This window comes from Blennius ocellaris (assembly GCF_963422515.1).
Source record: "Blennius ocellaris genome assembly, chromosome: 9".
Lineage (NCBI taxonomy): Eukaryota > Metazoa > Chordata > Actinopteri > Blenniiformes > Blenniidae > Blennius > Blennius ocellaris.
In genome coordinates this window covers 12,765,323-12,789,615 of record NC_137658.1, presented here as the reverse complement: position 1 = coordinate 12,789,615, position 24,293 = coordinate 12,765,323, and the positions used below count along the sequence as shown (strand labels likewise).

The following is a 24,293-nucleotide window of genomic DNA, read 5'->3' as shown; positions in this document are numbered from 1 at the left end:
GTTTTGTATGTATGCACTTACATCCAAAAAATAGGATAGAGTTGAAATGAGTTATATTACTAGAAAGAAAACATAAAACAAAGAGATGCAAACATAAAACATTCTTCAAAAGAAGAAGAGAGACTATAGAAATGCAAAAATAGCTCTTCATAGGTTTTTTTTTTGTGCTTGACCTCAATTTGATGAAGAAAAAACAACAACTGTGTTGTATCACTATGTAAGGCCCTGAAGTAAATAGGGTGTAAGATGGCACAACACCGAAACACTTTTGAAAACACAACCCAGAAATGATCGTCTGTCATACAGTAGCTAAGGCAAACTATTTTAATACAAAGCTAATTTTAGAAATGTTGCTTGTTGGCAAAGTTGATCCCATCCAAAAAGAGTAACTGGGTCAATTTAAGAAAGATGGGGATGAAATGTGAGCCCAAGTTTATATTTTTACTGTCATTTATACTGGCACTTAAATAACCAATCATGAGACTGAAGTTTTGTTTAGCATCATCTGTGTTAGGGTTAGCTTAACTGGTGGATATTTTCACATAGGAAGAGGTGCTGGAGCAGACTGGGTCTGACATTTGCTCAGCATGTGGACACTGAACACCACCCTCACTACTGAGCCCTTTAAAAGGTTATCAAAGTTCCTGTACAGCCAATTGTTTGCGCTCGGCTTATGTGTGTTACACTGCTGAGGGTGAGAGGTCTTTGGACTTGAGCAGGCTGGTGTGACTAATCTATCAGTGATGTAGTAAAACTAAAGCTCCCCCATTGCTGAGGTGCTCATCATTCTTTCCTTTTGAGTCCTCCAAGTCTGTTGCACGGCCATAATCAGAGGTTCAAATTTATCATCACTTCTACTTTATTACAAGCGTGCATTTTGCTTTGTGCACATTGAATTATTCTGAACAGTCATTTATTGCATATTTCTCAAGTGATATTTATCTTTACAAAAAATGTGACATTCAGTTTCCATTGTGACTGTCTGCAATAAAAGTGATCGTGGCAACCTTTGATAATGCAAGACCAATATAATGCCAGTCGTTTCATATCTTTGTTGCTTTACATTAAAAAAAAATTCAAAAAGCTTCATTCAATTTTTTTCTTTAGAGCAAGCCTATTGCAACAGTAGATATAACATAGGTATTTACTCAGCCGTTTTCCACTGGTTTGCCCTGAATGACTTAATGACTGAGAACGAATATTAATCCCATGAGGTATTAGGTGAGGGACAGAGGGCTTATATCAACTGACTGCCACCAAATATGTCTAGACAGTCTCCATGTAGCTCAGTGGGTACTGCGATTGTAGCAACAGTTCTAAATACAGTAAAACGACACGGCCCTTTTTTGTTTTGACAGTTTTAATCAAGCCCTTTTCACATAATTAACTGGCCCAAATGTGAAGTGAAGCTATCATTTGTTAGGTGAGCATGAAACTTCCAGACGTGTAAGGTTGAAAATGTGACTTAAACCGTGTGCGAGAGGACCTTACCATACAAGTGTTGCTGCCAAACCTGCAGTGCACAGGCATTCTGCATGTGACCTGTCAGAGTGGGGTGGTCTGTTTTGACCCTTGACCTGTTCTCCTGCTGACCTTTGCATTCACACGTGCAGACCAGTGCAAGTATAGATTAATTGTACTCTTAATGTTGCAAACATCATATCAAAGCACACCCTTCAGGGCTGTCACCATGTAGACAATAAGTGTACTGTACTCTGAGTTCCCCTTTTCTCTCTCCACCAGCACACCTATACAAACAGCTAATGCTATGGCTATCTTGCCCTGATAGTATGGGTCTATATATAGTGGAACCCTGTGACTGAGCCGGGTCTAAGTGTCAGATTCCTGGCGCACTCCTCTCTCCTGGCTGGATCAGCACCTGCTGCTAACTATAAACCAATCCAGCCCCCCTGCGCCATGGCCCAGCCCCACTCACACAAGAGAGCCCATGTCCAACCAGACCTCAAACTGCAGAAGGAAAAAGATCTAGGTGAGATGCAGTGAGTGCTTTCCCTGATGCCAGCTCAGAGGGGAGGGGGGAGAAATAGAGATGAGAGTATTAGGGGATGTCTTCGTGGGTGCCCCTCTTTGCTTTTTCTATTCAAGTCTGACATATGGCAGTGCTTTTTGACATGCTGAAGTAGTCCTGTCAGTGGGACACTGGCAGACTGAGGTGTATGGAGCTGCTCAACCCTGGAATTGGCCTAAAACCAGAAAGTCTTCTTCACTCGGATTGTTTTGTGGATTTAAGGAAGAGTTTGTTGGATGAGGGGCAATATTTGCAACACAGAGGAACCCAATGCCCTTTAGAAAGCTCCGTCACTGGCCAAAGGTACAGTATCCTCATGTCTGCTTGTATTTGGATATGAAGTATGGTCTTTTTACACAATTTATGGAGATTTTAGATAAAGGATTTATATTTTGTAGAGCTAATCTCAACATTGTCACTTCAGAAACCTGGTAATAATTTCACCATTATCTTTATAATTAAGAAAGAATATATCAGGTGTCACAGTAAAAGAGGCAAACAGAATTTCTGTTTTGTAGGTAAACTATAGGTTTAAATACATATTAAATGTATCCAATTTTCTTCAGCTTTTTAGGAACTAGTGATATTATTGGTGAAGTTCAGTTGAAAGTATCTTCAAAACATGTTGATATCATGTGCGATTTTTCAATAGCCAATTAAAAAAAAAAAGCATTTTAATATTAGTTTGTAGCTTTGCAAGTCATACTTTTTCTACTCAGTGATATTCTTTAAATGTAACTGTGGGTATAAATGAATGAGCTGCACACCCTCCAGATGACCATATCTTATTTCCAGTTCAGGAACAGAGCCCAACGCAGACTACACGAGCAGACTGGACTGGCCACAGTGATACTTTGGAGCTTGTGGACTAGCGATGGACAGCTGGACTCTCCAGGGGGACAGCTACTCCTTCTTGCGCAGTGCGCCACGCAACTTTTCACTGTGCCATCGTGACGGCACCCCGAATCACGTTGAACTCTTTGATATCATAAACGTCCCCACTCAGCGTAGTGCCATCTCTGAGACCACCTGCCTGTGTGACATTTTCGGAGACGACTGTGACTCACAGTCCCTCTCCAGCAGCCCTGCCGTTGTAGCCTTTGTCCCCACTCAGAGGGAGCTGGACGGGACAGCTGCTACATCACCTTCAGTGGATGATCAGAACGATTCCTCTGGGTCATACCACACTGCACCAGGCTCAAGTGAAGGAGAGGAAGGCTCCGAGGATTCAAGAGAAAGGTTTTACAGCCCCCCTTTGCAGAGCGGGTATTCAGAGAAGAGGCTATCAGAGGACAAGGTGATAGCCTCAGGACTTCCAGAAATTTCTGAGGACAGTAGCCCAAATTTAAAAAGAACAAACAAATCACCTGCGCCGCAACAAAGCGAAGCTGATACATCATCTCCAGTCATAAGCACTGATCAGCGAACACCAACTCCTGGGAACTCCAGCCCATACACCGTCAGTCCAGAGGGTAGACTTTCATCCTTGTCCTCATCCTCATTTGAAAAAAGACTTTCGGCTTCATCTCCTGATTCAAGACAAATTAACTCAGAAGCTGAACCAGGTACAATAACATTCTCCAAAGACAGACACAGCAGTGCCTCATATAAGTTTAAAACTCCAAGCCCATCCCTGGAGCCTAGAAACGGTGTCCACTCATCTTCCTCTGAATCAGCAAACACCCCGTTTTTACCAGACTCCTTAAGTCAAAACTCCAGCCCATTACCGGAGCAAATATTTGAAGATTTAACACAATTAACCGTTGAATCTAGAACCTATCGATCTCCTTTGCCCTCGCCGACTCAATCAAAGTTGTCTAACTCAAGAGAAACACCAGTCTCCCCTGGTCTTAGTGATACATTGTCGTTTCCTGATACTCAAGCATCATCTCCTTTCCCTGAGTTAAGAGGGAGGGTGTCTCTACCTGATCTCTTGAGCAGAGGCTCCACACCTGATATAGAAAATTTAACTCACACTCCTGAGCTCATATCGGCTGCAGGGAGCGACGTCACGCTTTCTTCTGAGGGCCAAACTAAGCAGCTTTCACTTGAACCAGGCAGCAACGTTTCTACTCCTGCCCCACGTCACACGCCCCCGTCACCCCTCATTTCAGTCACAACATCACCTGAGCTTGTGGAGATTACTGCTTCTCCTGAATTAAGAAACACAGCTCACTCCGCTGCCCCCTCACCTTCACTGCTCAGCGGTGCCTCTCCAACCAAAGGAAGGATAAGCACTCCCTCACGTGACCCCTCACCTAACCTAACATTTTCTGAAGGTAGGACACAGCTGCCATCCCCTGTGATAAGTTATAGCTTATCTCCATCTCCAGGAATAAGGGACAGCTGCTCACCCACAGAGTACAGATATACGTCTCCCTCACCCGAAATCCGGATTACAGCATCCTCACCTGAGTTCAGGAGAGACGAGCAATCACCATCTCTCCCCGGACCGCACACTGATTTGGCAATATCAGGAAGTTCCACTTCTTCCCCTCATATCTCAGGAATTTCTTACTCTGTTGTTCAGCCTGAAGATAGGCACTCCCCTCCATTTCCCGAACTATCTCATCTTTTGACTCCAGAGCCAGATCTGACACTTATGTCCACTGATACACCAAGAGACTCACCTCATACACCAGTCTTGGTAAAGTCCATCTCACTGTCTGAAATAAGTAAACCTGGTGATCAAACACCTTCACCTCAGCTAAATTTTCATACTCCATCTCCTGACTCAAGAACTCAAGCCCTTTCACCTGACCAGTATCAAAGTCCTTCACCACAGAATAAAAGTAGAGATTTATCACCAGTTAGTCGATTATCTGGCCACGATTATCAGCATTCACCAGCAACCTTGTCCAGAGGGTACAGCCCCCATTATACACCATCTGTTACTTCTTTAGGAAGTACACCTGAGGTTGAAAGGTACTGCTGTGAAGTTGATATTACAGATAAACAGTCCCATATATTTTTGGCCAAAGAAAATGTGTCACCCTCATTCAGTCCAGGAAGAAGAGACAATTTAGCTGATACAGAAATCAAACAACGTTCACCGGCAGCTGTATGTCAGTCCCCTGTATCTATTTCACCTGTTTCAAGTGAGAAAAGTAGAAACACATCACCAAAATATAAAGGCACAGAAAGACAAGAGAGACCAACAGACATAACTACCCAGAATCAATCAAGTATAGTATTTGTGTCTGAAGAAGAAAACCAAGGCCTTATTTCTCCCATTTTTCAGAGTGAAGAATCAAATTATTATCCTTCCACTGATCTGCCTCCTACTGAACTTATACTGTCTAAGAACAGAAGTCCTGTTCACCAGGCCACATCCAATTCACCAGTGCGGACAGTGGAAATTCTGCAACCTCAGTTAAATAATTACTCTCTTACATCTGATAACAGAAGCACATTGAAACCAACCTATCCAGCTGAGAACTCAAGCAGACAGCTGTCAACCAAAGTTAAGCAAGAAAACAGAGACAGATCTACAGAAGACATGTCCTGCCGTGTGAACAGAAGGCGAACCCCCTCTCCACCACTCACCAGATTCACACCTGTTCACATCATAGCACCAGAGAAACCTTACAGGCATTGGCAGAACAGACGCCATAGCCCCCCTCAAGTTGTAGCATCCTCACCAAGTAGTAATTTAAAGAAAGCAGTGACAAATAGGGAAAGCCCCGACGTGGCCCCTGTTGACAATATTAGCCAAGCCCCCTGGGTTAGACCAGGATGGCAACTGGAGAGGGAAATGCTGCTGGAGCAGGAGATGGAGATAGGTAGAGAAAGGCAGAGGGATAGGGGGATGAAAAAAGAGAGAAAGAGGGAGGAGCGAGTTCCTGAAAAGGGGGAGGGATGGCAGGGGGATGCCAGTTCCAGAGGGGAACAGGTTGAGCTGTCATTCAGTGCCAGGAATAGAAAAGGACCTGTGAGTCGCACTGCAGCTCCCACAAGCAGAGAGACCCGCCAGGGACTGCCAACAGTGCATTCCTATTCAGAGGGCTTGCTTGCCACTAGGCAGCTACAGCAACAACAGAATCTGCTCAGGCTTGCTTCTCAACAAGAAACCAGGGGTGGCGGTGCCAGCAGACGACAGCCTCCTGTACCTCACAACAAGATCAGTGCTCCTCGACGTGTATCTACAAACAGGCCTAGTCGGAGTTCAAGTTCTAGCATGGGAAGTGAACTTGACGAGACAGACAATGAAGTGAAGTGGTTTACAGACTTCGCATTTCGCAGCGTGTCAAGCCCTGAAGTTGATTACTTGGATATGTACAACTCCAGTCATCGATCATCCACAAACATCTCGCTACCATCAACCCAGGAGAGTCCGGCTGGAGTTAATGCTGCTTGGCCGGCGTATGCTGACTTTAGAGGTTCTGCACCCAGGCTGGACCAAGATGAACTCACTATCCAGCAACCATCTGCATACTACTCAGATGGCCTAGATCCATCAAGACGCTATGAGCTAGGCAGCTATGAATGTGTGGATGTGGCTGTGGAAAGAGAGGACTCCAGGAAGATCAGAAGAGGAGTGCCAAAGAGACAGATTCAGCTTAAAAGAAGGAATACTGCTGAAGGTAACCTGGATGAGAGCAGTGAAAATAGCAGTCCTAGTCTTCCAGTGATGGTGGAAAGCCCCTCTGAAGAAAGTCACTTTAGAGGGAACTTTGTGAGACAACACAGCACACCAGCAGCAATTCAGGAATGCTACCCAACTGAGTGCAGCTCTGATCCCCTTCAACAAAAGGATAAAAACTCCAAACTCCAGAAATCTGCTTCTGTGGATGAAACAAGCGGTAAAACTAAAATGGCTACATGTCTCATCAAGAGTGTGTTATCCAAGAAGATGCAAAGTGTTGACAAACCTGATGAGCAAGCAGGTGAAGATGCCAGACCCACTTTTGAGGAAAATCCCCCAACTGAGACTGCAACAGCACCACCTAAAGTATCCCCAAAACCTTACACTTCTAATCTGAGTCCAAGTCATCAGTCAGATCATAGCCTTTTACCTGAGGATCTTCCTCTTAGGGAGGAACCGAGCACAAAGGAGGATGCTAAGCCCCCTAAAGGCCTTGGAGTGAGATCCAGTAACAGGCCAAGTTCATCCAGCAGCAGCAGGAGTGTAAACTTTTCACTGACTGACAGTGAAGAGGCTGACTTCCAAAGCACAAATGCAAACTTATCAAGAACTGAAATGATATCTGAACTGAAAGTGCCATTTGATAGTAAACACGCTGATACTGGTGGACAACGACCCAATGACAGTAAAACATGTGAAAAGCACAGCAGTGACTCAGCAAATGCCAATGCTGGGAACACGGGAGCTTCTTCTGCCATTGGAGCCAGCAACACGCAGGTTGGGAATATAAACAGAGACCAGCAATGTGAAAACACGGAGGGCCATAAACAACTACAACCCATTGACAAGGACGCCTGCATGTCAAGACCACAAGAAATTACAATCAAGGCTGTGGAAAAGAAAAAAGCTTCACTAAATGTGTGTCTCACACCTGAGGCAGAAATCAGACCTGAGACTTCGTTCCCAAATGTGTCTTTCAAAGACAAGGACGATGTAACTGAGACAATAGTAGATGACAAAATGGAGGAACAAGGATATGAGAATACTAATGTTAAAGCTCCCATTCACAAAGTTAGAGATGTAAGAAGGCTTGTAAAAAATACATATAATCTCTCTTTTAAGGCAGCAACTGTAACACCATCAACTTTGATTGAAGAAAAGATAGGAATTTGTGAGGCGGAAATGGGCGAAGACTCTGTGATAGTGAAGGAGAGGAATATAAGACAGGGTGGAAGAAGTGAGGAGAGGAGGGAGGAAAAAGAAGAATGCTGGATAGAAACAAAAGAGGAACAAAAAGAAGAAGTAAAAAATTTCACGTTTGCTCCATCGCTTCAGGGCAAAGGAAAGTCTCTGTCCGTTCCACAGCCAATACAGATAGAATGCAAAGCTGTTTGCTGGAACGAAGACAAAAATAAGGCCTTGTGTGGCTACAAAGACTTAGAGAACCCAGGTGACAAACTTCAGCCTTCTTCTAATTCTCTCACTGAGGTAAGCAGAGAACCACAGTCCCTGAGTACACAAGATTATAAAACAGAGGACACAACAGTTGTCAAACTTTGTGAACACAATGTCAGCATTACAGAGGAAACACAAGAAACCACAACAGAAATCCATAAAGTTCCCAATGGTGAGGACAAACCTGTGGTGGTTAGAACAGACAGAAAACCTCCCATGCTTGGAAGCCTGCCAAAATTGCCCAGTAAAGAAAGAGAAGTGTCCACTGCTGTAGTTTTAATTAGAGAAGGATCAAACAAGACCAAGACATCTGCTTCACCTGGCCAGGAAGAAATTCCTAACATAATCCAAGCTCCAGCTGCATCTCTTTCACCTGAATCTATGACCCCCGGTGGTCACTCAGTTTCCATGTTTTTAAAGGAGAAAGGCTTCCAGGCTGACATTGGAGCAGTAGTGGGTGACAACCAAAATATGTCTGGAGACAAAAGAGTTCCTAAACATGTGAACTGTCTGGAGATTCCTCTTCAAACCAACACAATTTCAAATGAAATTTGCACTGATTCTTATAGAGAGAGGACATTTCCCTCCACATCCACTGCGTCTGGCCCTTCAGCAAAGACTGACAACACAGACATGCTCACAAAAACCACAGAGGATGAAGCAGGTAGTATTAAGCCAACTAAAAGAGATGTGGAAAAACAAAAAAAGAATGTACTGGACCAGACACCTGCTCTGACGAGACAGAAAGAACTTGGCGACTTTGAATCAGTGAAAAGAATGGATACAACTTTTCCACCACGGTCCCCTGCAGTAAGAAGATTCAAACCACAGCCAATTGAAGTTAAGTCATTGTCTAAAGAACCACAGAAAAAAGAGAATCCCCCAAACATAACAGGAAGCAGCAGACCTCAAACTATTGAAGTTAAATCTATAGCTAAGAATTCTCAGAAGCCAGTTGTGCCTCCAAAACCAAACTGCAAATTTAAACCTGCGGATTTTGTAGCAACACCAAATGATGCACAAAGACCCTTAAATATTAAAGGTGAAGAGAGGACTCAAACAATTGTGGTAAGCTCACCAACAATCTACAGGAAAATTTCCAGTGATTCAACATCAACAGCAAACTATTCAAGAAAATTGGCTGTGTCTGCAGTGTCCAGCCTCAAACCTCCACCTAGTAAACCAGCTTCTGCCAGCATCCCTGATCAGTCTAATCAATCAACAGCAACATCAGATACAGAGGTGTCCAATGACAGAAGGCAAACCGCTGCATCTTCTCAAAGCTCCAGCCATGCACAAACACCTGTAACCTTAGCAACAGCTCCAACATCAACTGAGGGCTCAAGTGTCAACTCGGAGCCTGGTCTGGTTTCTGACTCCAACTCCAACCAAATTTCTGGTCCTGCTTCAACTGGTGCCAGCCAGTCAAGCCAACCAGCTGTCATGGATTCAGACAACCAGCTGCGGTATCCCAGACCAGCTTATCCTCATGAACTAGCTATGCCGCCTTCAAAAAGTATCAAACAAGCCACTGCTGTTTCCACCACACAAGTGCCAAGATACTCACACCAGTCGTGCCGCCGGTCTCTGTCCAGTGAGCGTTCTCAAAGGACAGATGATCTGCGTTTTTATGCCTCAGATGACCCTCCAAGCTATGATGAAAGAGAGAGCTTTAGCCCACTCATGCTGCCAGATTTGACCCCTTTGAGGTCAAATCGCTATCAATTCTCTTCCCGCCCTCCTCCATGCTCTTGCACAGCTGGCTGCCCCTCTCACCCTGGTCTGCCCCCTCCTCACCACCACCGTAGCCCTCATAACCTCACACCGCCAGCTCCTCCGCACTCTCCAGGTCAGCCACTACCTTATCCAGTAGTTCAACCCGCACTCCGTCCCCACCAGTGCAGACCTGAACCTCAGCCAATGAGCTACCAGCCAGGTTCTCCAAAATCAAGTCCGATTGGTCCAAACCAACCACCAACTATGTACCAGCCTCTCCACCAGTCTGCTCCCTGTCCTCCACACCCCTCACTCATGCAGACCTGCTCTGTTGACCGCCAAATTCAGCCACCTCAGCATATTGATCCTCGACGACCTCCTGTCCATAGATCGCCCCACCAGCAGCCACCAGGTATGACTGCGGCTCCTTATAGCGACGCAGGTCATAGTCACTCACCCAGCCTACCTCCTATGGATCCACAGTATCTGTGTGGCCCGCAAAGCATGGGGCCTACCTATGGCTCTGAATATGGAGGCGACAGTTCCAGTTTGTACTCAGAGAGTAGCTTTGCCCAAGCACCTCGCAGAGTACTCATGGATCCTGAAACAGGAAAATATTTTTATATCGAGGTGCCTGTACAACCACTGAGAAAAATGTTGTTTGACCCGGAGACAGGTCAGTATGTGGAAGTGCTCATCCCACAGCAATCGATGTCTCATTCAGCACTGTATCCTCCTTCCGCAGCTCCCTACCCACCTCTCCCCAACCCAAACATGTATGCCCCTGCCCCACAGTACATGCCATATGTTGCCCCACCTCCCCCCTCTCATCCCCAGCCCCAGCCACCCCGATATCCTGAGGCCTCAGCCACAGTAACAATGCATCCAAGTGGGTCTGGGGTGAGCTATAGGAATCCCTCCAGCCAGGGGTCCAAGCCAGATTCCCAGACCCATCCACCACTGGACCACAGCTACCTGGAGAGCATGTATTATGTCCCAACTGGGATGAATGCAAGCCCCAATCCTACCCCACCAGACTATTACCACAAACATCCCCCTAACTTACCCCCAACAGGGGGGAAAAGGTCTTGAAATAGAGGGTAGAGGCCGCCTTCCTGGAGCCTGCTTGGTTTAAAATACGCAGTGTATAAAAGGGCTGTCTAATATTAGCTTGTAATGTTATTTGGGTTTTCACATTGCAACTCAAGATAGTAATTCTTTGCTTGTTTTCTATCTCCTTCTGCCATTTTTGTGCTGGACTGCTTTAAGTAAACATGATATATTATTATTGAAATAATGATATTTACATACAAGTGTGTAGGCCTTTTCTATCAGGTGTTTTTCAGAATATTAAATGTTCTCTCACATTTTTATAAGAACATAAATCTGAAATGTCAACACTATTGCTCAGGCACTACAAATGATAGGTTTACTGAATGTCTTGATGTGTGGTCTTTCTCAACCAAAATGTTTTTAATCTCATATTTATTTACTATTTTGCTCCTCTACTATTGTTATGAGTGGCTGTGTGTACATGATGTCTGATGATGTTATTTCTGCAACATAATACAGCAATGCAAATAAAATGTAACATATGCATTACTCTTTTTTCCTGTTTTCTCTTGTTTTCAAGATGTATTCCTACAGTATCTTGTGCCATGTTTAACACATATATTTTAAAAATCAAGGAAGAAATATTAGCGAGTGAATTAATAGATATGAATTGAGTCACACTCTAATATCTTTTGTCATATTTGGTTGTGTAGAATAAAATAACAGTCGATTATCTCTGTGACAAAATGCTAAACAGATCAGTGGGTAACATTTCCAGAGAGTACAATACCCAAAGTACCTCAAATGGCCATAATGAATCATGTGCATAAGCCCTCACCCTGATAAATCAGTTAACTGTGTGAATGTCAAGATATATAGTAAGTCAACACAAAAAAATATTATTTTGAAGCTTCCAAGCTTGTTTTGATGCAAGACATTTTATCAATGTGCCTCTAGGTGGTGCTATCAAGCAGATAATCCCAACACTGCTATTCTTTCATCAGTATGGGCATTATGTCGTAATTTGAAATCACAAGACGCAATAATGTTGGAAGTATGCAAGAGGCTCACAGTCAAGGTCAATGTCTTGAAGTTCCGATCCTGGAATATCATTCAGTATATATTTTCTGCTAAAATCAAATAAAAGTGTGATTGTCAAGTTCCCCAACAAAAACACAAACAAGCCTGTCAGAGGTTAAGAACCTCTATAACATCCAAGGTGAGATTCTTCCAGAGATAGGGACTTAACAACACTGCTTTTGATTGGTGAGCCTCTTTTTTTTTTTTTTTTTTTTTTTTTAAACACATTGTAAGGTCAATCTGTGGCCACGGGAGGGCGCTGCAGACAACTGGAGCCACACAGGAAGTCCATCCTTAAGGTACGGCAAATCAACGAACATCATCAAAGAGGTAGGTCCCAGCAATGGTGAGACACTGTTTAATGGTTTCCTCCATAAAACTTGCCCCAGTTAAGTGTATCGTGAGTATAAGTTGTTAGTTCAAAATGAAAAAAGTGACCTTTGCTTTGTTTGATGTGGGCGACTATGAAATCACCGAGAAGTATGACGAGAAGCTTTATTGTGTTTGTGGATGTTGATGCTTCACTTAAAAACAAACAAACAAACAAACAAAAAAACTCTTAAAAGGGTGCACATATAGAGGGATTATTCAGTTGACATCACCTGCTAATTATGTGGGTAATTCTCTGGAAAATGTATTCACTCACAACATATTGGATTTTTGTGATATAAACTCAGTCAGAAAAAAAAAATGCTATTATGTTCTTCTAACTTGAAAATTACTGTCTTTATCTCTTTTGTCTGTGTAGCACAGGAAGGCCTGTTAAGAAATGGTATCTGCAATAAGTGAGAAAATCATTGCTCACAGGTAATAAATCTGGACTGTCTTCTTACAGTTCCTTCATTTCAGATGATTAAATGAAATCCAATATATACGTTTATTACCGTGATACTGTTGTGTTTTGTTTTCACAACTTGGATAAAGAATAGAGACTCGCCTTAAGAACACACACACACTAATCTGTGTAAACCTCCTGACACGCCTCAGACCAAATCACTTCCAGACAGAAACACATGCTTCCACAAAACCCTGGTCTGTTCTGAAAGCTTCCCTCACTGAATTACCAAACCTAGAGAATTCCCGAATTTCAGATTATCTGCTCTGCAACATTTTCTTGAGAAACCCACAAATCCTTATATGATATAGCACAAAGAATTTGTTCATTGTCAATCAAATTCAAAACCAGAAGAGACCTCAGTCAGAATGACTGTATCTGAAAGCAGCATCTGTCTGCTATTAGAGTCATTGGGGCTGTCTAACACATTCACAATGACTTCAGTTTGATTCCATATCTGGATTATTACAACAGTTAGATTTGTATTAAATTGAAAAAAATAAAATGACCATATTAGTGAGGCGCCATCCTGCTAATCATTTAACATTACTCATCATTTTCAAGACACATCTTCCACATTGTGTTTAACTTCAGCGAATTCCAATTGTACATATACATGAAACAGACACCATGACATCAGTAACTCTTTCCAAAGCGTCTGTTATTGTTATGGTTCGGTGACCACTTTTCTACCCCACAGCGGACACACACACACACACACACACACACACACACACACACACGCACACACACACACACACACACACACACACACACACACACACACACACACACACACACACACACACACACACACACACACACACACACACACACACACACACACACACACACACACACACACACACACACACACACAGCTTCAACAGGAGTCCCATCATCCTCACCACACCCGAGAATGAGTGGGTGAGGTTGTCCCCTGGGGACACGTTTGATGTGGACTCACTGGGAGGCTGATTGGTCATTGGAAAACTCCTCTTTGCATTGTCCGGTATCAGGAATGTAGAAAAGTGTGGGTGGCATGGGCCAGGCAGTGAGATAACAGACAGAAAGTAGAGTTTTTAGAGACGATAAGTGAAGTTGTTTGGGGATAAAATGTGTAATGTGTTTCCTGACATTTTCCAGCAGGCAACCCCAGCATGTGCAGCCTGAGATTAGACGTCAATAAGTGATGTTCTGACTAATAATGACTGTATAACCACTGCAGCGAGGAGCAAAGGAGCTCTTTCAATCGCTCCATTTTCGCCGTGTGTCTGGTATATCGATCAAAGGGAGGAAACCAGATGATGAGGTTTATGCCTGATCCTTATCAGACACATATTGGTAATCTGTCTGGCTTAATTCCTCGACTATATACCAAGAAAAGTCATTGTTTTCTGAGAAAGAACAACAGAAATGCACGGTTTGATATGAATATTTCCAAGTGACCTTCAAATGGGTGAATGTCTCATATTTCAATGTCTGAAAATGTTCTTTTCTTTCTTACTCCATAAAAAAATCTGATGACTTTCTGGCAGATTTGTAATCAAACTTAAATATAATTGTGTACCTAGCTGTATGCAGTGAAAAAATGTCCAGCTTTTACTCTAAAGAAGTGACTGTAACTGAATCCTTAATTAATTATGAATGAACTTACAGAGTGAGTGCTACTGAATTATATAATATCTTTTTATTCTAGTGCCTGCAAGTGTTTTTTGAGGGCTAATTTGGCAGACCTTTAAGAGAGGAAAAACACCCTAAGAAATGTCACAACAGGAGAGAGTGAAGAAAACTCGCTTCTCTTAATCTCCAACTGTTACCTGCGCCTACAGGTTTATGCCCATATAAGGTCTTCCTGGAGGAAGTGGGTGTGGTTACAGGCATAGTGGGCATGTGCCGATTTTGACAGCCAGTGAACCAGTGAAGCAACCAGAGTGTAGATAAGAGAAAGACAGGCTATATGAGACAGTAAACACCTGAAACCAAGCCTTCGGGCAGTCACCTTGTTGCCCGGCAACGACTGTGTATAATAATGACTCAGCGTCGCAGGGTGTCCACTTGTGCCCCCCCCTCTGTGTGTCATACCAACCCGGTCCATCCACCAGGTGGTGTGCCGACCTGCTTGATTAAACAGTTTTCGCTCATCTCCTGTGATTGCTTCAGACCAAACCTCTTTTGATGCTGATCATCAGACAGAATTCATTGAGCTATACATGACTCATCTGTATCATGATTATGACCCGGTGCTAAATCACACTGAAAAAAGTGCGAGACATTACTATTATATGACATATGACAGCTTGTAATAGGGAGCAGTGAGAGTAGACGCTTTCATTTATGGTGGAAACCATTGGTCTAGACGAGGCTGCTTCCTTTATCGTCCCAGGACCCCTCATGTCTACTGAGGAAATTATTACTTGGTATGAGTCTGTTCTTTTAGACACACACACACATGCACGCACGCATGCACGCACACACACACACACACACACACACATACACTTTATCCATTGTTGGGGATGAGGTAGCCGAAAAGAATGATGTCATAGCCTGATCACTTTACCCGTCCTCCTCCTACTTGTCTTCATCCCGGGATCTGGACCTGGCAGATCAATGAGGAATGGAAGGAATGAGCATGGAGGGACTGAGTATATGTGAGTGCAAGAGGCTGGTGAGAACAAGAGAGACATGACTTATTGGCAGGGGCCAGCTCTTTGCTGCCTCCAGTCTGAATCACTCAGAGCTGATGACATGTCTAAATTCTTATTGATACCATGCCATGTCAGCTATTTACATCTTAAAGCACTACAGGTTCAAATAGATGCCCCACCTAGAATGCAGCCAACTGCAACGAGGTCTGGTAAATATTAACTAAGAAAACCTCCCGAGGATCACTCAGTTCACTGTGGCGGTCCATTATGACTTTGGTCTCTGGATTCCTGCACTATGATGTCAAACACTGAGTAAAAGTGCACATTTGGCCTCACACACTGTGGCTATCAGTATTTACTCTTCCAACTCATAGGCATTATAAGTGAACCAAACATGGTGATTTATCAGTTTTCCCAGGAAATGTAAATATTTGTGTTTTGCTCAAATTACTTGGAGAGCTCATTCACTGATTGTGTCATTAATTTATCCAGTTTGGAATAAAATATGTAGCCAGGACAATCCATGCCAGGCTTTACAGGGCTTGAGAACCATGCATCATCCTGACAGGTCAGCCGGCTCAAACAGTTGGCACAGGTAGGTGGAGGCTTCCAGGATGAATGAATGGATAGATGGATGGATGGATGGATGAATGAATGAACGAATGAATGAAAAACTAGGGAAAGCAAAGAAGTGAGTGCCACAGTTTTACTGATGATCAGGTTTAAGAGTAATTGATAGAGTAGTGCCAAGTCCAAGTTGCAGCTCCTGAATCATAATGTGTAAACTATATCAGTACCAAATATAACATGGGACAAATACAACAAGCACACGCGCGTATGAAGTCAGAAACTAATTTATAAGCATGATACCACACTTTAACTAACCTGATAGCCTGATAATAGATTGTTTGATCCTCTTCAGAGAAGGTAGATGGACCTATTCTGGAATCGATGTAATATAATGATGTGACATGCAGATATCCGAATGCATAGTGGTATACTGGTTCGCGCTCTCTGGGATTCTGGGTTTGAGTCCAAGTTGTTGACTTTGCTTCTCGGGTTTCCCCCCACAGTCTAAAAGTTTACACTCAAGGGCTAATTTTTGGTTGTATTCATTCCGAATAGATTGTGGTTTTTGTGGGTGATTTACTAAGAATACCTCAGCAATAAGAAACAATGGAAGCTTTTTCAGAGGCTGTAAATCTATTAATCTATTACTATATTCTCCTTTGAGCATTTTGCACATCGGTCAGACGCAATCCGCAGTCCTGTTAGTAGATCAGCTTCCACGGTGTGTGTGCATGCATGGTCACGCTTGAAACATTACCATAACTTTTTGTAGATCAGACCCATAATATGACTGTGTCTTTCTCTGTTACTACAGACAGTAAAGTTAATCCAAAGCAGTTTAGTGATCACCTGTCTTCACAGCATCACTTTCTTTTTGTTTCCTACTTTTCACACCTGCAGTTTCAATCGGTCGTTGATCATTTTTTTCAATCCTTTGATGTAAAAGAAATGACAAAACTGTCCTTATTTCTAGAGATTGCTTTGAAATGGAAAGTATGTAAATAATTCATGTATCCTTTGAATATACGCAAATATTTAGTGACTACTCTATGGAAATAGCAGGGTTGAGCTTATTTGACTGCATCCGAGAGTGAGTCTGATCCCTACGGTCATGGTAACCAACAAGACAAGGCAAGCTGGAAGAGTGACAAACAAGCCCGACATGCAGGAAACCTCATTTAATAGTTTGTTGACTAATAGTTTGTTGACTGCATAATTTGTCATGCTGGTCTTTGCCGAGAGATTGGTTGTGGTTAGTATCAGACAGGTGTTACTCTATGTGTTATTGTTTTTTTTCCAGCCAAAAACAAGCTGATTTTGTCAGGTAACAAGCCACACAACCTCTGATGAAAGCATCAGGTAATGATGGCTCTCACGGTGAATCACCGACTTCAAAGGAACAGTGATTCGACATAGAAACCATGTAAGGGAAGATTTGAAAGCATCCCATTTCATTGTTTAAAATCAGTTTTGTGGAAAGTTGTTTTTGTGTGGATGGGTGGAGGGACAGCACATTAACAGACAAGTGAGTTGTCTCTCATACAGCTTAACATTTTTTATGATCTGACAAGAAGAAGAGTCAGTAACACCCTGGAAAAAGAAACTTCACAAGTTAAAAAGGCATGTTTTGGAAAATGTTCTGCATGTTGCCTCAGTAATAATGGATCCTTTCTTTTTCTTTTTCTTTTTCTTTTTTTTTTAACAGGCCACATTCTTATTTTCCAAAATAGAAATACAGATAATACATTCAATAATTGAATCTCAAAATAACACCTGTGTATTTTTTTCTACTATGACAACACAAAACATCTGCTTTGATTACTATCTGTGAGGGGAATTTCTGTTGGTATAGCGACAAGGAGTTTCTACAAACATACCATACAGGTGATGAACAGCTGAAACTGAAACACATTAATGAGTTGTTTGGTTTGGGAACAAAATTGAATCACTGTGAGAATCATCATGCAACTTTTGGAACTATTGCAAACATTTTTTTATGCATGAATACAGTATATAGTGAATTAGCTTTACATGGAGAAATACTGCATCCAAGCGAGGTTAGGAATAATGAACACTGTGTTTGGAGTAGCTCCATTTGAGACATGTAGATGTTTACAAGTCTTTTTTTTAAAATCATGCATTTTGGTGAGTGGTCACAGAGAAAAAGTAGTTCATGCGAGCAATGCAAGGGAAAAACCAAAGACACGTTTGGGTGACAGCATTGCTGCATATCAGCAGGGTGGAAGCAGGCGGAGAAGGCCTTCTATTGTTGAGGAGAGAATAGAAAGTCTCACAGAGCCCAGATTCCATCCTACCAGTGCGGTCACGGTGGCAAGCGCTCCGATAAGTTTCCTCTAAACTGATCTCAATGAGTCTGTTGTCCTTCTTGTGTCAGATCAAAATGATTTCCCTCCCTTTTGAATACCTCTGCGGTTAGTTTTCAGACAACAGCTTACAGTTTTGACGCTGGCACCGAATGAATGTCTGCAGTGATCGCCGTTTCATCTGATAAAGCATTGATGTTGACAGGTCACCTGTGGGAAATGCCATTGTTCTCCTGTCTGGGCCAATCTATAAATGCACAAGGCAAGTGTGGCGGTTCTGGATTTAGCTCAACACACCTGAATGAACCCTTGAGGGCCGCGCTAACATCACAGTCTCTTGACTTGCGTCACTCCCTGTGGTCACCGCTGGCTGGCTCTCTCCGTTTCTCCACCCACAGCGTCCAACGCCACAGTATCAGTGCATTCGAACACAAAACAGGAGTTTGGATGGAAACCATGGCGATGACTTGTTACCACGGCGGTGACTCGCCACCACATCCACCACAGCGCTGGGCAGAGCTTCTGTAGGCTGCAGCAGAGCCACAGTGTTTTCCTCCACTGCCCTCTGAAAAATGCAACCTTCTGTGTTCTCAGCACTGTCAGTTTTTGCAAAGTTTAAACCTCTTTGTGTCCTGTAACAAAATGGTTCCCTTGCTACTTTTTCCTCTGTAAAATCCATGCTACAGGCAATCTAAACAACAGTTGAGAATTGAATCTGGAAGTATTTATTTTGGATGTATATTTAGCTTATGACCACCAGCCTGGAACATGCCAACCATGCTAACTAGCTGGAGCAGGGCTATATTTACAGTGGGATGGGCATCCATCATTGCAATGCAAAGGCACAGACAGCCAGAGAGCAAGGAAGGGAAAGTGTGGCCCATCAGTCACCACAGTGCAATCTCGGGGCTTGTCTATTTAAAACACCTCAGCAGTTTGACCACAACAGGGCCACAGGTCACACTCTATGAGTGGACCGACAGCGCAGCAATAAACATCTGCATCTGTATACAACACCACCGAGCATGCACATATCCATTATATATGCATCTCTGCTCTTCATGCATACTCGTATCAAGCTGTCAAGCCAATGGAGATTAATGTAGAATTAGAATTTGCTTCACAGCCTGTAATTTCCTTTTAATGCTAATCCTTCAGTAATAAAGCCAATTTAAGGATAGACGTTATGTTGTGTGTTTGTAGGGCTTCAATTACTTATATTGTTGTTGTCCAAAGGGCATATTCAGGCTAATAAAGTATTGGGAACGCAGAGCAGAACTCACATCAACGTTGCAGCTGGTGCACACACAGGCTTGGTTTGTTTTACATCGAGTTGATTTTCACAATGACAAAAGATTTCTGTAGGTCATGGTTGTCAAAGCTGTGCATTCCTTAAATGCACAATATCGTGGGCACATACATTCGTGTACCTCTAATTCTAAGATGTCAAGAGTTAACGTGAACTTTAGACTCACAATACAGACAATCATAGGAAACAGTGCCATGATAAGAAATCAGATTTCCCTTTTCAGATTTTACTTAGAGGCACAAGTTGACATTTCCAATGTTACAGGTCCTGGTTCTTCTGTGAGTATGTTGATTAAATGACCCTGAATATGGTTTAATATAAAGATCATATACCATTCTATTACACAAAATGTCACCATCACTCATCAACATATATTTGTCTGATATTGAATTTGAATTTTTAAATAATACAGGAATTTTCTTAGATGAATTTGCAAATTGAGATAAGCTAGACCATGTCGTCTGCACAATAGTGTTAACCGTGGAGAATGTCATTTCCATTGCTCCTGTACTTGATTCTGTGCTTGACACAAAAAATGGAAAACGATGCATTTTTGTTGTCGTCATAAAGATAGTGAAGAAAGTTCATATATATCTACTGTTTGGCAATAACAAGCTCAACCACAATCCTGAAAGTAGAGTGCTTCTATTAAATGCAACAGGGTCAGACCTATTACACATGCATAATCAGAAAGTCCAGACAGTGGACAGTGTCCAGTCTGTCCTGTGATTGAAGTAAGCGAGGAGGGAAATAAGCTGATGGTGACACCTGGGCTCTCTGCCCTGGCACTCTGCACCTGCATGACATCACTCAAAGGCTCACATGAAATAACCCATCAACTGTCAAGCATAAACAGGATAGACTGTCTGCTACTGCAAATAGATGACCAGACAGCAAGGCAGGCACACCGCCTGCACTAATAGTGTTAAAGCAGTCAGACAGACAGATGGGCAAGGTCAGAAAGTGGCATGACAGAGGGTGCGCTGTGTCACGATCAGGACAGATGGTCGACACTAGATTTCTGCATAAAGCGTTGAATCTTGAGTTTGTATGTGACTACAATGGAGAACTTCAATCTCTGCATGAGTGGTTGCAATGCAGGCGTTGCAAAATATCGGGATTAAAAAAAACAAAACACTACATTTCTATATGAAAACATGAAACACATTGCTGCTCAACTACAACTCAGCACTATTTATATTATATTGCTTTTATTTTCATTTATTTTGCCATGACAATAATGAATGAATAGACTTCCATGCAGTCCATTTCTGCAAACTGTCAACTACAACTGCAGTCGGCCACCTCATCATCCCCAACGGAGCACTTTGCACACAAGTACCTTGTTTATCACATGAGACACCGCTGAGGTAGATGACAGTGGTTGTCGTCCATCACACACGCAGAGATTTTCCCTGCCTCTCCAGGGATTTAAAACACATTCAGACAATCTTATGACACCTCTGTCACGAGTTGGCCCACGCATCCAACTTCTGTTCTCAGCGCCTGTCGCCCTCCGTGTGGACGTGCATGTGTGCTTGCTCAGGCAGCGGATTGTTGCACCGATTGCCCTGCAGCCCGCTCGGGGGTTTGACGGGCTGGCATCTGTAGTATGGGGGCCAAGTCGTTAGCACATCGGGGTGGAGTAGAAACCAGCCATGTAGGGACATTTGTGTATGAGCTCAGAAACACTGAAACCCAAGAAGCCTCTCAAATCCCCCGAACCGACTGCCTTCGGGTATTAATAACACGCAACCATACACACTCCTGTATTGTGATTAACAATGAAATGAAGTCAAGTGATGAATAAAAATGTTCATACATACAATCCTTTTTCATGAAAGTTTGTAAAAATGTCTAAAAAAAAAAAATTTGCGGGAAAAAGCATGCTGGAGACGGAGCATGGGGTTCATGCTAATACTGGGGTCAAGTCTGGGCTGTTATAAGTGTATGTGTGTACGGGTCCATTTTAATGACATCATGTTAACTTGTAAATTAACACGCCCAGCTACCCCGCTGTCCCCTGGCTGAGTGGATGCACGAGCCTCCTGGATGGTGAGGTCATGGTGGTCTGTAGATCCTTGTAATGTGGGGAGGCTGCTAAATTCAGAGTAAGGGTAGGGGGAATGCTGGCTATGCAAACCCAGTGTACTGTATACTAAGTTTGGTACCACCCCAACATACACATCTTTACCCCGTGCACTTGTGTATTTAACATCCATATGTGTTGTTTCTAAACTGGGGGTTGCTAAATTGCACTGCACATTGTGTTTTATTTTAGAAGCATTGAGATAAAAGTGGTGAATGTACCATAAAAGCTGGAGATTGCCATGGCAGTAAACCGGGGCCACAGCTGCTGCAGTCGGGGAGCTCTGTGTTTTATGACCCCTGGGCTATGAACGGGGACTGCAGATACAGTGGCACAGATACAGAGGTGCTATAAATCATGCATGTGTTGAGAGCTCTAATCTGTGACGTGTGTGTTCGTGTGGCATCGGGGGTGGCACATGCCCAAGAAACAAAATTACAGGGGATGGAGAAACAGCGGAGGCAAAAGCCAAACAAAACTGAAGTTATCGCCAAACAAACTGCTACACAAAAGATATTGTTGAGTCTGTTATTTAGCCCCTTGGGCTGCCTTGGAAAACTACTTAAGGTTTGCTTTGGAAAAGTACTACGGGCACCCTCCAAGAAGACGGGGAAGCCGGCTCTGCATTCCTGAGTTGTGAGGCGGACTAATCACTCACTGTGATGTCATGACAGGTTCATAGGTTGTGCTCACGTACATGTCCAGACAGAGACAGTGTCAACACTTTGTTACACACCTTCACCCCGCAGGAACAGTTTTATTACCTCTACATCCGTAGTCTCATAGGAACATTGTTTCTCAATGCAGCAAGAAAAAAAAAAAAAAAACATGAATGAAAGAAAGAAAGAAATACCGAACTGCACAGTTTAGTTTTGACTTCCTGAAGGTTAGATGTGAATTGACATTATTGATTCAGTAACTTGATAATTTGCCCAGAAATTTGATCTCGACTTAAATATGTCATCAGATAACTTTATTGTTTCAGACTTTTCTCTAATCCTTGAGTCTGTTTTTTTAAGGTGTTCACTTCACTGTGATTTACCTTCATAACTTGTGAGTGTCTGAAGTGGCATATCTGGGACTTCATGGCAAAAGTTATGTGATTTGCCAACAGATCACCACACAAGACACTGATGAAGACACCGACCATTAAGCAGAAGTCACTTTTCTCTTTTGGCAAACTATAAAACAGTTTAATGCATCATTAAAATAAGTCCTGTTGTAAGTTTACTGTGTCCCTTTTCATTATATGACAGTGGTTATTACAACGCAGCTAGTGTTATCCATCACAGTTGTTAAATTACATTTCATGCTCACTGTTGGTAAGTGTGTAAGTTATACTTTGTATTGTATTATATTTTGGCTCATGTGACGACAAAGGCTGACGTAGCTTAAATTCAGGAGGCTCGATGATAAATGAGTAGATCTGGGAGATTAAAGCAATGCTGCTGGTCTCTCCACATGTTCCCACTCAGCAGATTCATCTAAAATTTTGTGTTGTTTTGACCAGCTTACAGAATTGTACTTTTATTGGTCAATTGAGCAAAATACAAGGTGGTCTACAGCAGTGATTCACACGTTTACTTTACTTGGAGCCCACAGTGGACCTCCTCTGTAATCTTTACTTTACCTCAACAATGATTGCAGACCTGGGTGGGCACACCCACTCTCAGTAGACAGTCTCTTAGACAACAACAGGAGCCATTAAATAAATGCATTTTACTCTGGTTGCGTCTGATTTAGAGTCTAAAAAAATGTATCAAAATTTTACCAAATATTTTTTTGCCAAAAATTAATCGAAGTGAGCGTGAGCCTCCAAACCACTGAATCATCAATCACCAGAAACAACATTATGGGTTGAGGTCATTATTATATGATTTTGTAAGAGAGAACAAATCAAAAGGAGATATTCCAGCAGACAATCCCTGTTTCCTGCAGAGTTGTGCACCATAGTGATCCGGTTTCGTCCCCCTCGTGTTCAAAAACTGAAAAGGAGTGCTTCCACGTCATATCCCAATATATTTTACGACAAGTCATCCATGTCTCTGTCTCATGGCTCTTATAGGTGTGGACTGTATCACAGTATTTATGGTGTTTGAGCCAGATTGTTGTCATAGTGTCATAAAATGCCAAGTCCATAAAGTTGAAATGTTTCGAGAGTGACAAATAGGAGCGCACACATTATCTATGATCCGGGTGAACGCTGTTTTGCTGCCTCATCAAACTGCTCACCTCTTGTGTGTCAGCAACATTATCAGACTGTCTGTCTGCTCAGATTGACTTTATTCCCAGTTTCAAACTGAATATGTCTGTCTCCCACACATCCTCCACATATTTCACATAATCCGTGAGGCGCAGCTGAGGCTGTCTGCGCATTCCCACCCTGGTAGAAAAATAAACAGGGCTTTTTCATCATGGGAGGCAACACTCAGTCAGGGAAACTCGAGGCAGACAGATCTGTTGCGTGTGTGACAAATATTTTCTTTCTTCTTTTTTTTTTCTATAAATCAACCCACTTGAGTTCCATATGTCTTTTTTTTCTCTTTTCATGCTTACTGAGAAAAGAGTAAAAGTAACCGCATTGTCCAAAACAAGAG

At 42.7% G+C, this 24,293-nt stretch overlaps 2 protein-coding genes across 2 annotated transcripts in view; both read left to right on the top strand.

Annotated features, from left to right (window-relative positions):
• Positions 1-1,966: 1,966 nt before the first annotated feature.
• LOC308134464 (uncharacterized protein) lies at positions 1,967-11,368 on the top strand. The gene is made up of 2 exons (XM_080502208.1): positions 1,967-2,332; positions 2,825-11,368. The coding sequence occupies exon 2, from the start codon at positions 2,904-2,906 to the stop codon at positions 10,875-10,877; it is 7,974 nt and encodes a 2,657-aa protein (XP_080358334.1). The 5' UTR covers positions 1,967-2,332; positions 2,825-2,903; the 3' UTR covers positions 10,878-11,368.
• An 806-nt stretch (positions 11,369-12,174) lies between these two features.
• septin8b (septin 8b) overlaps positions 12,175-24,293 on the top strand; it is a gene marked incomplete at its 3' end in the record, with an annotated part of 51,776 nt that continues 39,657 nt past the window's right edge. Inside the window, exon 1 of the mRNA XM_080501721.1 lies at positions 12,175-12,248. The remainder of the gene's footprint in view (positions 12,249-24,293) is intronic.

Bases quoted from the DNA above. Each gene is read 5' to 3' on its own strand.
- LOC308134464 (XM_080502208.1), top strand. From the start codon at position 2,904: ATGGACAGCTGGACTCTCCAGGGGGACAGCTACTCCTTCTTGCGCAGT.